At 45.9% G+C, this 15370-nt stretch overlaps 1 protein-coding gene across 5 annotated transcripts in view; it reads left to right on the plus strand.

Annotated features, from left to right (window-relative positions):
- The window catches only part of LOC119171797 (uncharacterized), a 179350-nt gene that overhangs the window by 112623 nt on the left and 51357 nt on the right, over nucleotides 1-15370 (plus strand). For all 5 annotated transcript variants that reach the window (XM_075892399.1, XM_037422638.2, XM_037422639.2 and 2 more), the window contains exons 2-4: nucleotides 12621-12716; nucleotides 13299-13418; nucleotides 14417-14515. In XM_075892399.1, the coding sequence (XP_075748514.1) occupies nucleotides 12621-12716; nucleotides 13299-13418; nucleotides 14417-14515 (315 nt within the window). The remainder of the gene's footprint in view (nucleotides 1-12620; nucleotides 12717-13298; nucleotides 13419-14416; nucleotides 14516-15370) is intronic.

Below are 15370 nucleotides of genomic sequence, written 5' to 3' on the forward strand. Positions count from 1 at the left end.
CTTCGTAATACACGGAAATAAATATTACGTTGTTTCTAACCGTGTTCTGAACACAGTGTTCCTTTTATGTCGATATATACTGAAGAACCCAGCATGCTATCTATAGCACATATATAAATATAAAATTCGCATTGACTTTTAGGCAACTATTACAGAATGCTTTGATCATGGCTACCATCACTGTTTATCGTATACTGAGGAAAGTAAATGCTACTACGGGCGCTTTGCTATCACATGTTTCTACGTGTCTTCATTGAAATTATTCGATATTTCAAGCTTCTACGTAGTTTACCCTGCAGCGGCAGCGTTCGCGAATAATATGCGCAGTGAGAGAAGAGAGAGCGAAAAAAAAGGTTTTATGTCTGCTAAGTTAAGAGGTATTCGTCGTATATATACGTTTATTTTACAGGCTTATTAACCGTTCTACTGAATGCAGACGAAGATGAGCGAAAGCAGTCCCGTCTTTCACTCGTCTTCGTCCGTGTCCAGTATTGGACCAACTAGCCCGACTTAGTGCATTTTTCGTAGGGTTCAGCTCTTAGTTGAGAACACCACTGGCCCTGGTCACTCTACGTTCCTGCTGGTGAAAAATAGATTAGCGAGAATTTCACCATTTCCGCTGTCTTTACGCTGAATGGTAATATCGGCTGTATTTGGCCACAAGTATGGTATTTTTTCTTGTTTTACGACTATTAGAGCTGTGAGGCTTTGGAGTGTCAGAAAAAATTCACCTTTGAGTTCTCTTCCCCCCCCCCCCCCTTTTTTTTTGTTTCTTTGGCGTCGTCAAAGCCGTGCACACGAAAGAGCTGTACGGGGATTGCGTATGGGAGCCATACATCGTTCTGTTAGATTGCGAAACACGCGTAATACATTTCTGCGCACGCAGCTGGCGGTTTTACTTTGCTAGCGTTTTCCATTTCGGGGAGTGTTCTTTCTGATAAACTTCAGTTATGAGACAGCGCGTTCCTCGTGCGTCCGTCGTTTTCCACACCGCTCAAGGCCTGACCACACGTATGCGTTGCCTGCAGCGCTTCAGCGCGGGGCTTTCTGACGCAGCGCCATCGTGCGTCATGGCGCCGCACTAGGCGGGTTGTGCCCCTTTCCCGTAGTCATATAAATGGAGAGGGGGGATGCTAATTCTGCCCCGTACATTTATTCAGTTGGCACTTTCGCGTAAACATGCAACGCGCAGGTTTATTGCCACACATCTTTTTTTTTTTTGACGATAATAGAGAGTTTCAGTACTGCGGAATGGTGCTACGTACGCATCACGCAAGCGCCTTGCGTTACGTGGCGTCGTTTGCCACTAATCGGCTTTTAGTACGCCATAGTACCCGCGTACGTAACGAGCGTGAAGCTTGTTGCGCCATCTGGTAGCTCAGATTAGAAGCACATGTTGTTGACAGGCAATGTGAGCCAATCCAAGTGTTTTAGCCAGATTATGGCCATATTTTAAGCCCTAGAGCCGGTCGGTGCTTGCCTTCGATGCCGCCATTTTGCAAAACGAAGTCTCGCGCTTTCGCGGACTTGTTCGAGAGCGGCGCGATCACCTGATACGTACGCACGCACGCATCTCATGCGTGCGTACGTAGCGGCTGCGTACGTAATGCGATACGTGCGCGTTGCGGTCTGCGCATGCGCACTACGCAGAACGTGGCGTCCTTACGTACGCAACGCCGCCACATACGCAGCGTACGCAGTACTAAAACTCTCTAATACTGACTGTCCTTTACCCTTATCCCCGGTAATCCGGGGTCAATTGCAGGCCGTTGTGAGCAGCACGCCATCGCTCCATTTTCATTTTTGCATCCATCGCATAATTCGTTTGTTTTTTTTCGAACTCATCCAATGAATGGCATGGGTGGAAGGGGGGGGGGGGGGGCGCTTTGGTAAAAATTGAGTCTCCCAAGAGGAAACCCTACGAACGCCTATGCCGGTACTAGTGGCTACCTTCTCTCCTCTGCAGCATGGCTGCTTTGTTCGTTGCTGTCTGTAGCGACGAACAAGATCGCGAGGTGGCGGGGAGGAGGGGGTCTCGTCCGGACTCGCACTGATGCTTATTACGTTTACGCTGCCAGAGCTCGTCTGTCCTTCGCCATAACTCGCTCGTCGCGACTGGGCTCTCCGCGACGTTGTCTCGAGAGTGCCGTACCATGTCTCGACATGGTGCGGCCACGGACAGGGGAGAATACGAACGCGCAAACAGCGAGGAGACAAGGGATGATGGCCGGAACAGATCGGAGTGGCTGAAGGAGAGACTGGCCGATTCGACGGCGTCCCCCACTATGCTGCTATGGAGACGCGACCATATAAACCGAGATTGGAAAGGTACAGACCTTGTCGGTCACGAGTGCTGTGCAACGTTGTTAGAAGATTCACTTGGCTTTAGCTTTTTATTTGAACGACACAGAAACACCACTTCCCTCTATGCAGTGCATACGGGTATTCACGCCCGTCCGCCTTCGATAAAGATGCGGGATTATCGGTGTCTTTTGATACACTCACGTTGGAGCTCTATGGAGGGGTGCGGGGTCTTGTCTATTATAGGAGATACTTGGAAATAAGATGGGAATAGATGTTAATGATATCTGCACTGATTTTACGTGACATAACCACGAAATGATGGCGAGGCGCGCCGTTGCCGGTACTCCGAACTGATTTTGACCATGTGGGCTTCTTTAACATACAACTAAGCGCAAGTGCACAGGGGTGCATTTCTTCAATTTTGATGCGGCCGCCGTGGCTGAGATTCGATCCCGCGACCTTCGGAGCAGCGGTCGAGCATCATGACGTCCAGACCACCGCGGAGGGTTCAAAAATGCACCGTTCGTAAGCACGTGTTTTGAAGTGGCCATGGTATATAAAATATAGTAAGTCGCACCACAGATGCCTTAAGTACTCGGTTACGATATGTGACACGAGACGAAGTGGCCAGCTCTAAGAAATAAAGGTGGCAAGTGCACAAAGCCTATTGAAAGAAAAAGAACTGTTAAAACAGCGGATTCCCAGCAATCGCATTGTGCATGTCGTACCTTCCATAACACTGCACGTTACTTGACCGGCCCAGAGCGAGACTGACGCTGAAGTGCTTATGAACGGGCCTGTGTCGTGGAGCTCTGACGCGTGAGGAGCGCCGAGTATAAGGTGCACGGTTACTGGCCTAAGAGCACAAGATAAAGCAGACTGCCTAGACGGCAGGGTCCTTTCTTTTTTCCTTCCGGTTACGGGGCTGCACTTCGAACAGAGAAAAATACGCGGGCTTCGAGTAGCGCGCTTGTGTGGACCGGAAATTGGGTGACCGTCTCTAAGGAAGCCTGTTGGCTGGAAACGGAAGTTGCGTTTGTGGTTTGCATAAGTGTAGTGTTTGGTGAGGAGACGTAAGTCCGGCTCACCAATAAGCTAAAAAAAAAAGAGCAGATTCAGAGCTTACTGCCTATATGCAGAAGCAGATGCATGATACTTCAGTTTGGATTATGCTGTGCGCACTTGAAGAACTCACGTTGCCTGTATCTTCAGGAAATTAGGTTTTCAATACAAACATGCCGATGCGAACTCACTTTCGTGCGTTTGGTTTAGGCAAGCCGAACCTCTCATTCAGCCTTTCCAACTTTCAGAATATTGGTATTTATTCTATGTTTAGCAGCATTTGCAACGCGATTGGTTATCAGTCTAGCATCAGTGCTTTATTTGGTCACTTCATATTACTTGCTTCCCTGGCCGTTTCCATAGGGCGCATTTTGAAGCTTGTGTTTTAGGCACTAGACGGACAGACGAATTCCAATGTTTTAGACACTGGAATTAAGGTCAACGACATAATTTATGTCGTTGACCTTAAATTTGCAATTTACAGTCGACAAAATATAACACGTTATAGCTTTTCGATGTTTCTATCTCGCCAGGAAGGGGTACACGGAAGCTTGCGGTGAAAAAAATCTGTAAACGGGGTGTGCGAGCCCAAGCCGATGTTGCGACAAGTGGGCTTGTCTTCGTCAAGGCTGTAACAGGCTACAAACCTTGTAGACGAGTCGACTTATCGAAAAGTCGGCTCGACCACACACACCTCGTTATTTATTAGTACCTATTCTATGGTTGTGACTAAGCTAGGGGGGTGGAGGTATACAGCATGACTGATAGAGCAGGGTTCAGTCTTTATGCACATCTAACACAGAAGCGTCACTGACAGCGGCAGTAAAATTATAACAATGAAACTGCAGTTTTTTTCTTTTGTGAAGCGATTGCTACATTTTTGTCCTATACCTATGCGCGACTCGAGCAACAAAAAAAAAGCTAAATCGATTAGCTGTTATCACGATGTAATGGCGACCCTGTTGGGTATCTGGCTTTATACTGTTATGATTGCGTTTAACTATGGCACGCATGTAACTTTCGAACCATATCACCCCGTCATCTACTAACCTCCTCGTCGCAACGGCAGGCCACGACTGATCTCGCGTGTTCGCTTCGCTTAAAGGTCGTACGGCAAAGTATATGAGGTTGCTTTTACCCGCACTGCCCTGAAGAGCAGCGCGCTGCAGTGCTGGAAAGCATGGCAAAGGGGAAATTTGGGGCGGAAGGGGCCGAAAATGCAGTGCCGACACGACTGGCCGGCGTCTCTGAGTCTACGTTCTTTTTCCCTGACCATAATCGATGGGGGGAAACCGGGGCGCCGCTTCTATAGCGAACCCGGAAACCCGGGTGGCGGACCCGCCGCGACAGCCGGGCGCCGCCTACACTGCAGGAGGAGGAGGAGGAGGAATAAATGAGGAAGGACAGGGAGGTTAGCCAGTTCCTACACTGCAGGGCTTTGCTCTCACCCCGGCGGCTCGATGCGCCGTCGAAGACGCCGGCTATTGTGATGCGCCCAGAAGCCAGGACGTGTACAGGTTGACTATAATCCAAGAATGTCGTTTCTGTAACCCCCTGTCCGCGAAATAATTTATTCTTAGTACTGTTAAAGGGGGGGGGGGAGGGTAAACAACAAGAGGGAAGGCAGGGAGGTTAACCAGGCACATGCCCGGTTTGCTACCCTACGCTGGGGGAATAGGAAGGGGGCATAAAGATGAGAGAGAGAGGAAAGAGAAGAGAAAGAGAGAGAGAAAAAAAAAGAAAAAAAAAGGAGGATTGTCAGTCAATCGGCTGGCGCGTATGCAGCGGTGGCACTACACAAAAGTTAATGGTGGTCACGTAGGCCTGTACTCCTCAAAAAGCACAAGACAGATTTGACTGCTTTTTGAGCCGACGAAAGGCGATGGCGGTGTTCCAGTAGCATCTGCACGGAGAGTGGCCGATCGTCCAATCGTCGCAATGCGTCCGAAAGCTTCTGTCTTTCAGAGGCAAATCGAGGGCAATGGCATATCAGATGGTCGATGTCTTCTTTGGTGCAGCAGACGTCGACTGTTGAAGAGTGGAATGAATTGTCTGCCATGCAAGTGTGCTGTAAGAATGAAGAATTGTTTATGTCGTTTCTGTGAGCCCCCTGCTGTAACGCCTTTGGGCAATGCGGGGTAACCTTTGAATAAAGAATATCAGGTGGCGAGAATCAAATCACGTCAGTGCGCGAAGTGCTCCGAAGATGGCTATGGTTACCCAGGCTTACGTGCCTATACTTTTCGCGGAAAACCGCAAGGAAAATTGGGCAGCTCACTAAAAAGTGAAGGCTGAACTATTCTAAGTTCGTCGCTATACTTTAACGAAGGTCGACTCAGTTCGCTAAGAACACGCGGCAGTTCTGAGCTTGAGAGCAGTGCGCAAACAAAGGTTGTGCTGAAAATCTCGCTGGTTGGGATTTGTTTAGAAAAATTTATTGCCACAAACTTCAATAACACTCAACAGAACATTTTCTTCTTAGACATACTCTAACGATGATGACAAAACAGACGTCATTTACATGAACATGGATATGAGATGACGTTGAAAGAACATGTACATTCGATGGTTCACACAAACACAACCACAAAAAATACTTCAAGGTAAACAAGAGACACAAATAAAACATAAAAATGTACATTTTGCATATTTGCACACTGGTGAAAATCACACTGGTGTCAGTCAGCGTTTGTCCCAAGGGTTCTATTCGTGACTTGTACATACATATATACGTGAACTACCTTTCAGCAAGGATAAGTAATTTGGTTTGCAACGAAATATTTCTGACTGACCAAGTGAGAGAGGATGGAGAAATAATCTCCCCCTAAACTTCGCAGCATATATATATATATATATATATATATATATATATATATATATATATATATATATATATATATATATATATATATATATATATATATATATATAATACGCAGGCACTACACAAAGTTTGTTTTAAATCACCCCCTCCCCGATCCCCCGGAAAAAATTCAGGCTACGCCCTTAGTCTACAGCATCGTCGCCCGTCTGGTCTGTTCTGTGAAAGGCAGTTAAGTGCATGCATCACCGCGTTTGTCTCAGCGTCACTTCAGAGTGCCGTCGTGGGAGCGTTGGAACAATGATTGCGCCTTGGCAAAACGTTTGCTTGCGCTAGTTGGTGAATTACTTTTGCAGAAAGAATAGTTGCACAAAGCAATTCACAAGGACATACAAAGAACACGGAAAGTTAGCGCCAATCCCGTGTTTTTTTTTTCCTGTCCTTGTATTGCTTCGCGCTACATTTTTTTTTCTTAAAGATTAACGATTACGTGCTCGCGTTCTAAGTATCATGCAACGAGGAGCCATTTCCATCCCGCGGGTATAGCCTTGCAGATTTTGAACTTTGAACTTTGAACTTTTTGTGAATAAACAACATACAGTAAAGAAAAACATGTTAGCAACATCTGGATCCTTAGCAGAATGCTAGTATGGATCCATGCAATTATAACATACATTAATTAGAGGCAGGAGAAAGAGTTGTATAATGAACGACATTTTAGTTTAATATGCAGATTGTTTTGATAAACATATCACTTATACACAGATACCGAACACATTGAATTTTAATTGGCCCGTAAGCCGACCACAGCTTTTTAAACCGGATGAAAACGCGTCGGCCTCGCCATATTATACGTCTCAGTTGTGTCGTGTCACAGCGTCTTTTTTTTTTGTTTCCCGCATTGACAGCCGCAGTGAAAATCCGCACACCGCCGTTTGTAATAATCCATTGACACCTCACGCGCGACTATACCTTCAGCTCTGGCTTTTTTCTAGCAGTCGCACATTATAGTTGTGTATAATTGTAGTCTCGCTCTCGCAAAAACTATCTCGAGCTTTCTGTGTGATATGGAACTAGGCTTTCTGGGATATTCCTCCATAATTTCTGTTTATTTTATTATCATTAAGTTCTTTGTCGCATCCTTTCTCATATAGAATAACACTTGCATACGCTAATAAGTGTGTATAAGCAAGGGAGCTAAAGGCGAAGTTTCTTTCTTTTTTTCTTTCTTTCTTTCTTTTTTTCTTTCTTTCTTTCTTTCCTTATTTCTTTCTTTCTTTCTTTCTTTCTTTCTTTTTTATTCCTTTTTCTTTATTTTCTTTTTCTTTTTCTCTTTCTTTACTTGGAGAGACGAGGGTCAGTTGTCTGGTCGTGTGCGTCGATTCATATTCATCGACGGGGATACAACACGTGTGATTCTATGGCTTCGATGGGAGCGGAATAATCCGGCGGTGCTCCATTCGTGCAGCGAAGTCATTCAACCGTGGCAGTAAGGGCTCGAAAGCGCTTGCGGTCGCATAAAGCACCGCTTGGTTGAACGCTATTGCTTTCTATAAGCGTGGCCATTTAGGCAATTTTCGTACGACTGCCGCTACTAAACTGCACACCGCAAGATTATCAGTTTTATTTTCGAAACCGTGCGCTCGAGCACAAACGCGTATGGTCTCATCGGGAACACGACGTGCGATTTTCGTTTAGGCTTGCACCGTGCCTAAGCTATTTCGGGAAAATTATTTTAGATTCTTATCTAAAGTATATAGGTTAGCGAGCTGCTTGTAGCTTACGTTTCGTTGTAATGGTGCCCTTTTTTTTCTCGTTAAGTAAAGAAAAAGCTACTTCGAACGACTTATCAACTCTTGGGAACCGTATGCCGTTGGTTTATTTGTATAGCCACGGTTACAGTCATACCATCAGAAGTCGATTAGGGTAGATGCAGTCTGCGCGGAGTCGCAAACTTACCAAGGTACTTCTTGTTTGTCCTTCGTCTTATTTCATTGCCTTGCGTGGGGATAACTATATATTGTGATCAAGATTTGTTGCCCACCCGTGTTCCACAGAGGTATATATGTATACTTCCCTATATATCTGCCAGGCTGATCAGTTTTGGTATAATTGAACTTGACGATCATAGTTAAATATCAGGGTGCGGTGCTTTTTTCTTTGTCAGCTTCTCTTTAAATTGTAAATTGTTCGATATGTAGGGTTTAACGTCTCAAAACCGTCATATGATTATGAGAGACGCCGTAGTGGAGGGCTCCGGAAATTTCTAACAGCTGTGGTTCTTTAATGAGTACCCAAATCTGAGCACACGGACCTACCGCATTTTCGCCTCCATCGAAAATGCAGCGCTGCAGCCAGGATTCGATCCCGTGACCTGCGGGCCAGCAGCAGAGTACCTTAGCCACTTACAAGACTGCGACAGGGTGGTCGTAAAGTGTTCAAAAATTTAAACGTAAGAACGTGAAGAAGAGTGATTTTTCGCATTAGGCCTTGTTGCCTTATAGAAACCGGTTTTTATCCGTGCACGTGAGTTTTTTTTTATGTTGAACTAAGCCGCGAGAGGAGAGCCATGGAGTAGAGGAACAACTTTTTGTGTTGTGTGCGCCATGTATATTGTTATGAGGTTTCGCTATATGGCTCATTCATCCCACAATGTTACTTCTTAAAGCGAAAACTGTTCAATGTGGCTGATCACAACAACAGCCAATTTTGGTGGCGTATAGTTGTCCCCCGCCGCCGCCTTTGGTGTCCGCAATTGACACAGTGAACACATAAAGAATGTTCAGGATCGATCGGGAGGCCCCTTGCGTGGCAGTTGTGTCTTATACCACGGAGCCATTTGGAATAAGATAATATTCCACGATATTGCGGGGGATGTTCTTGATAAGCTATCGAAGGATCAACAGGTTTGCGTGACGAAGTGTGCGTAAAATTTCCGGGCAGTCACATTTTTTTTCGTGAGCGCCATGGCGGAAGCGAGTCGACCAGCCTATTCATTTCCGGCAGTATCAACGTGTCATGAAATGTGCTTCGACAGCAGAAGCTTTTTCCCTTTAAACCGTCTCTCGGCGCGCGCGTCAGGACACCTCCCGTGGCTAAAGGGGTCGCAACTGACAGCTTATCTTCGAAGGAAACGCACAAAACAAAAAAGAGAACAATATTGTATAAATAAAGCACCGACACATGTCAGCGCTGTCGGTATGCGCGGGTCACGTCGTTCAGAGTTTTGCGAGTGGTAATATTTAATAACTCGTCGTGGTCGTAGTCGCCCGACGTCATCTCGAAGCGGCTCAGGACTGCGTCGGCGACATGGTCACGAAAAAGACCCGACGTATAGCATTGCCGCGCCCTTCGTGACAAGCTGTCTGCACGTCGCTTCTCTTCTCTGTGCGCGGTGTCCTTAGACGCACCGCCATGGAGCGCCGCATCTCGTCGCATAATTAGGCTCGTCCAGATGGCAGTGCGGGCGCTTTTCGACCCGTGTGCTCAGAAGAAAGACCAACCCGTTGAATCCAACCGGGACGCTTTTGAGCTTTGTCAGAAACACGCTGACACGAGACGAGCGTATAGGTTGACCGACATTTCCCGCTTCCCACCGAGTTTCTTTAGCGTGTATAATTTAGTATAGCGCAGTCTAGGGAAGCGCGACAGTTTGTGAGTTAATGATCTGAGAGAGCTCTCGGAAAATTGATGAACTTAGATGCGTGGGCCCGCGTAGGAACGTTTTTTTTATTGTAACTTTCACATCCATGTAACAAAAAACTTCGCAAACACTTGTTTGGTCCCATAGCCTAACTGGCTAGTAGAGGGACCAATTGTGTGACATAGTTACATACTTGCGCAAGCGGTTACACAGCGACAAAGGACATCAAACTGGATACAATGTTTAAAATAGAAAAAAAGCAAAAAAACACATGATTGAACTATACAAAGAAACATACAAAGACATGTTTCATGGTGGCATGAGCATGAGTACGCGGGATATCTGGTACGTGCCCTCATTTTGACGAGAGAGATGTTGAGACAAAGTCGTGGCGTGCGAAAACAGTGGCAAAACTGGGAGCTCGAGAAGACATCAGGAACGAAAGTTAATCAAAACTTTTTTTCTACTGTGGCATTTCCGATGGAGGCGGAAGTGTTGTAAGCCCGTGTGCTCAGATTTGGGTGCACGTTAAAGAATCCCAGGTGGTCGAAATTTCCGGAGCCCTCCACTATAAGGCGTCTCTCATAATGACATGGTGGTTTTGGGACGTTAAAATCCACATATCAATCATTTTTCTACTGTTGGCCCACGGCGTGATTATTTGATTGTTAGAGCCCGCGAGGCGAAGGTGCAGGACGTACGAGTGACCCAGTGTAGACTGTAGTCGATAAAGAGTCTGGTAGAGCGTGGCAACGATTTTATCGACTAATGGAAGCAATGAGGCTAGCACACCGATAAGAATAGATGGAAGTTAGATTCGCGAAACAAAGAAAATCGCCATAAACGAGGGTGGCTACGACCCCGCAAATGTGGCATTATTAATAGGTATTGACTCCGCCCCCCCCCCCTTCCCTCCGCTAAAGGGGACAAAAAAAAGAACTGGAGGGGTGGCCGCAACAAGAGACATGTTCATTCAATCGAAAACAGTGTCCCCTTTATGAATGGATGGAGCGAGCAAGACAAACTCTGCTGTCCATGTTTATTTTACATTTCTCCCTCGAGGAAGCATTCGCCTTGAAATTTGCGGGCAGAACATGCTGCCATTGCCGTGAAGAACGTAATCGTCTCCTGTGTCGCCGATTTGTCAAATACTTCTCCGTCGTATACGACACGGCGATTGGTGTAAACGGTGTCACTTGGATCATTTATCATGCGCGCGCATTCTTGCTTTTCTTTTCTCGTCGTTTTTTCCCCCTGTGTCACAGACTTATCGGTTTTGACATGCTGCCGGCACACGCTATAAACTTGTTCACTCTCCCTCTTTCACTCTCTCCTGTAGGTTCTATGTTAGTAAACGAAACATAACCAGCTCGTTGACAGACTTCAAAATAGCAGTTTATCGTTTCACTCGCGGAGGCTCCATTGTGTGGCGTGTCTGATAGTCACTGTCGCGACAGCCTTGCACAGCTCGACGACAGCCATCAAATTAAATTAAAGAAAGATAGAGACAACTGACGTTACAAGCTAGAAAAGGCAAACGACAGCGACTGTCCTTGCCTAGCAGCGCCTCTCCTGTCACGTTCTCAGTCAAAACGTTCGTCTCTCTTCCTTTTTTCTAAGTCTTACTGCACGCATTCTAAGGAATGCTCCGACGCGCGGCTTACGTCTCATGAGTCTTGTATGCGGGCTTTTATTAAGCTCTGAAGAGCGCTTGACACGCTACATCAGCGTGGATCCCCTGCGATGGCCTCACTTAACCAAATGCGTTTGCATAACCTATTTGTGCTCGTACGATGCGCATAGTTTTATAAGCGCTTCCGAGAGCGCAACGCAATTTAATAACTTGTTTTTAGCGGTGCGGACGGTGGCGCTTGTTTTCTCGCTTCGCAGTCACCAAGCCACCGAAGAAATATGCAAATATGCACTATATACCGGTAATTAGGAGCGATACGCCTGTTATTAAATGAGACAGTGGCTTGTTACGTAGAAGACGCTACAAAAGGCGTTAGGTCGTGTGAACCGTGACATGGGGCAAAAACGCTGGCTGATAGTAACTTTTATTGTATAGGTTGGCGATAAGATAAAGCTTCGATAAGTTACAACTAATTTGTGATATTTAGGGCTTCGCTAATTTTATTATAGAGCAATGTGGCTCTCAAGCGTTAACACGCAGAAAAGAGTTTTGTTTATTCTGTCATGATGCAGCAAAGGTTCAAGTGATTGGCTGCTGACCGGAATGTCGGGGGACCGCTGCCCGCGGCGGCGGTTGCATTTCGATGAAGTAAAAATGGCAGATGGTCAAAATTTCCGGTGCCCTCTACTACGGCGTCCCTCATAACCATATATTGTAGAATTTGTTGATAATATTTGTCTTGGGAATGCAGCGCTGATCAGAATTCAGAGCGGGCGGTGTTAATTTAACTATTATTTTAGACTTCATATCGTAGCAAAGCTGTGTCGTCATGTCACCTGTGATAGTTCATGTTGGGGCCCCGTCGCGATGGTCTAGTGGCTAAGGTACTCGGCTGCTGACCCGCATGTCGCGGGATCGAATCCCGGCTGCGGCGGCTGCATTTCCGATGGAGGCGGAAAATGTTGTAAGCCCGTGTGCTCAGATTTTGGTGCACGTTAAAGAACCCCAGGTGGTCTGAATTTCCGGAGCCCTCCAATACGGCGTCTCTCATAATCACATGGTGGTTTTTCGACGTTAAACCCTATAGATATCAATCAATAGTTCATGTCAGGAGCACTATTCAATCTTGCGTTTTTTTTCTTTCTCTTTATTCGCAGAACAACATCGTTGTGGAGTTCGAAGCCATTCATCCGGATAGCACGAAGCCGAAGCTACATGATGCCCACGTCGTGCTGGAGTCGAAAGAGAGCCTTGTGAGTATACGCTATGGTAGCGCAGTCACAGTGTTACTAGCAGTTAATTAGCATTCATGTTCGATTACTAAAAAAGGGGGGAGAGGAGGGAACTGGTTGGACAAAATGTTAGCTAACGCGGTCTTTTGAAGAAAAAAATTAACAAAAAAACCCGCTATTTCCTATATCTCGTACATACGGGTCATTTCCGAATGGCACTTGACATTGTTATTCGAGGAACATCGACACTGTTCTCCAGGGCGATCACAATACGAACGGCGAAAAAGTTTATTTCAAAAGAAATAAAGCTTTTGTTCCATGGTTATTTCTCAACACGCAGTGACCGCTGTGCGTGCCTCACGAAAAGAATACTTGAGAACTGCAGTTAAGTCTGTGTAGCTCACGAGCAAACTTACTTAAAATTAACAAAAAAAGAGAGGGGGGGGGAGTAGATAAGGGCACCCACGTGTTCGAAACCCCTGCTATAGAAGAACTTTTTTTTTCCCGGAGATTCTGCAGTGAAATTTTAGTGCAGGTTAATATAGCTGTATACTGCTTCTGTTGTAGCCGTTGGTTTCAGCTCTGCATCTCTTCTCGTGTCAGACAATCACGACGGGCATCACCTGCGAGCGACTGATTTTGGTGATCAGAGTCACGAAGAGTGACGACCCGGAACGGACAGTCCACCGGTACAACCTCCTTGTCGAAAAGCTCAACGGAAAGGCGAGTGTTCTTACGGGCCTCTCTAAGGGGAGTTCGAGCTAAGTCAGGCGAACGTGCTCCAACTGCTAAACGTGCATTCGCCTCGTTGTCCCGACAAGCTGGGAACGGCTTCTAAAGGAACTGGGTTCAACGGGGCGACGTCCTCGTTCTTCTAGCAGGCACGGATTGTATATCTAGCATTAGCACGCTGCGCTGAGCCTGAAATGCAGCGTTATAGCCAATCAATTAAGTGCCGGACTTCTGAAAATCTGTCCAATCTTTACGCGAATCTCTTTTCTCAGGAGTGCGAGCTTTTCTTAGGAGTGCAAACTGTTAGTTTCAGGGCAAGCTTTTGTTTTGTGGCGTTGAGATTGTTAGAACTAAGTGCTTGCAACGCAGGGCAACATTATCGCGACACACGTATGTTGTGAAGGTGTAAACAAACATATACACATATGTATTCCAAAGTCTAAAAAAATCGAAAAAAAAGACACTCAGGCACTAACTGCATACAGCATAATAAGTAATCTTTGTCTGAAACGCTTGAACGTCATATGGAATGCTCCAGCTATCGCGGGACGTGTGAATAAGAAAAAAAAAAACTTTCTACGTGATAGGTGGACAAGACCAACGATGTGCTGTTAGTCTCCTGAAAAGTAGAATGCCTTTACGTTTAAATTACCAAGATTTCAAGCTATAGTTAGCACGACATAATGTTCACGGACCCCCATAGACTTTACCTTGCTCGTCATCTTATGAAGAAGAGAAGCTTTGCAGGACGTGCCTTTGCTGTGGCACTAAGTTAAACCCTTTCAACCTCTCTGCTCGTCTTTAGCTGCATTGAAAAAAAAAGACGAAACAAAAGAAAACACTAAAAAAGTAAACTGTGCCTCCAGTCTGACATCTCGAGTGTCAATTAGGGGGCGGCATGCCTCCTAATGTAGTTTGGTGGCAGCTGAAAATGAAAATAAACAAAATGTTACGTGTTTTAACATCTGCCATTTTGGTTTATATTGCAGTTGAGGATATGCTGCATTAGCACGGAGCAACTGTTTGTGGTGCGCTTCGTTCAGCGACCTGACGTCAAGGTTTCGCTGCAGTCTTCAGTTGCCGAAAATGTGAGTCTTTCTTTTTTCTTTTGGGTGAGGGGGGGCGGGTGAGGGTATAGCCCCTGCACTTTGCTTAACACCGAGGCCATGAAATTTGATTACCGAAATTACGATGCCTTTTTTTTCTTTTTATGCTTCTTTCGCGACATGCGCATGCAGCAGCGTTATCGCCCAAGATTTTAGCTCACTATGTTTCTCTAGTCTTTTTCTTTTCCCTAGCTTTTGTGCCGCTACAAGAAGATAACACGCTCAAAAGAACGAAAAGTCAGAGCTCACCCGCCGCCCATTTCTGGCGAAACGACCGAGTAACGTGAAGACATTCCCTTCGTTTGCGCGTGTCCTTTGTTAGTGCGTGTCAGTTTTTTTTCAATAACGTTAATGTAGAGCTTGCAACACCTTTCAGACGCAGTCCAAATTTTATCCTGTTGACCGCGAGAAGTTCGTGCGACATTCGATTCCTTAAGTCGCTTTTCATAAGAGGCACAACGGAAAACATTCGCTTCGGCTCTGCGTTACATTTAGAGGAAACATTTTTTTTTTCCCATTCTGCAATGTATTACATAGGATTAGCAGCTGACGCATTCCGGTATGTTAATACTTCAATCCAGAATTCCATTGCTGGCATGTCGGCACTCACATTCTCAACTTGACGAAGGTACCGTACTTGCTCCTCAATAAGTGCTCGGGGCAACCAAATACCCTTCTTGGCAAGGCTTTCGTCATGTTCATCCTATTCGACCCGATAACAGACGTCTCGATGCAGTCTGTGTGACTATGGTCACTGGAAAAACAAGACTGGCTGGGCTCTTCACATGCAAATGCTTTTGTATTGGGTCTAGGTTAACAGAACACGCAAGCGACAGC

The sequence above is a fragment of the Rhipicephalus microplus genome, chromosome 4 (genome assembly GCF_043290135.1).
Source record: "Rhipicephalus microplus isolate Deutch F79 chromosome 4, USDA_Rmic, whole genome shotgun sequence".
Classification (NCBI taxonomy): Eukaryota; Metazoa; Arthropoda; class Arachnida; order Ixodida; family Ixodidae; genus Rhipicephalus; species Rhipicephalus microplus.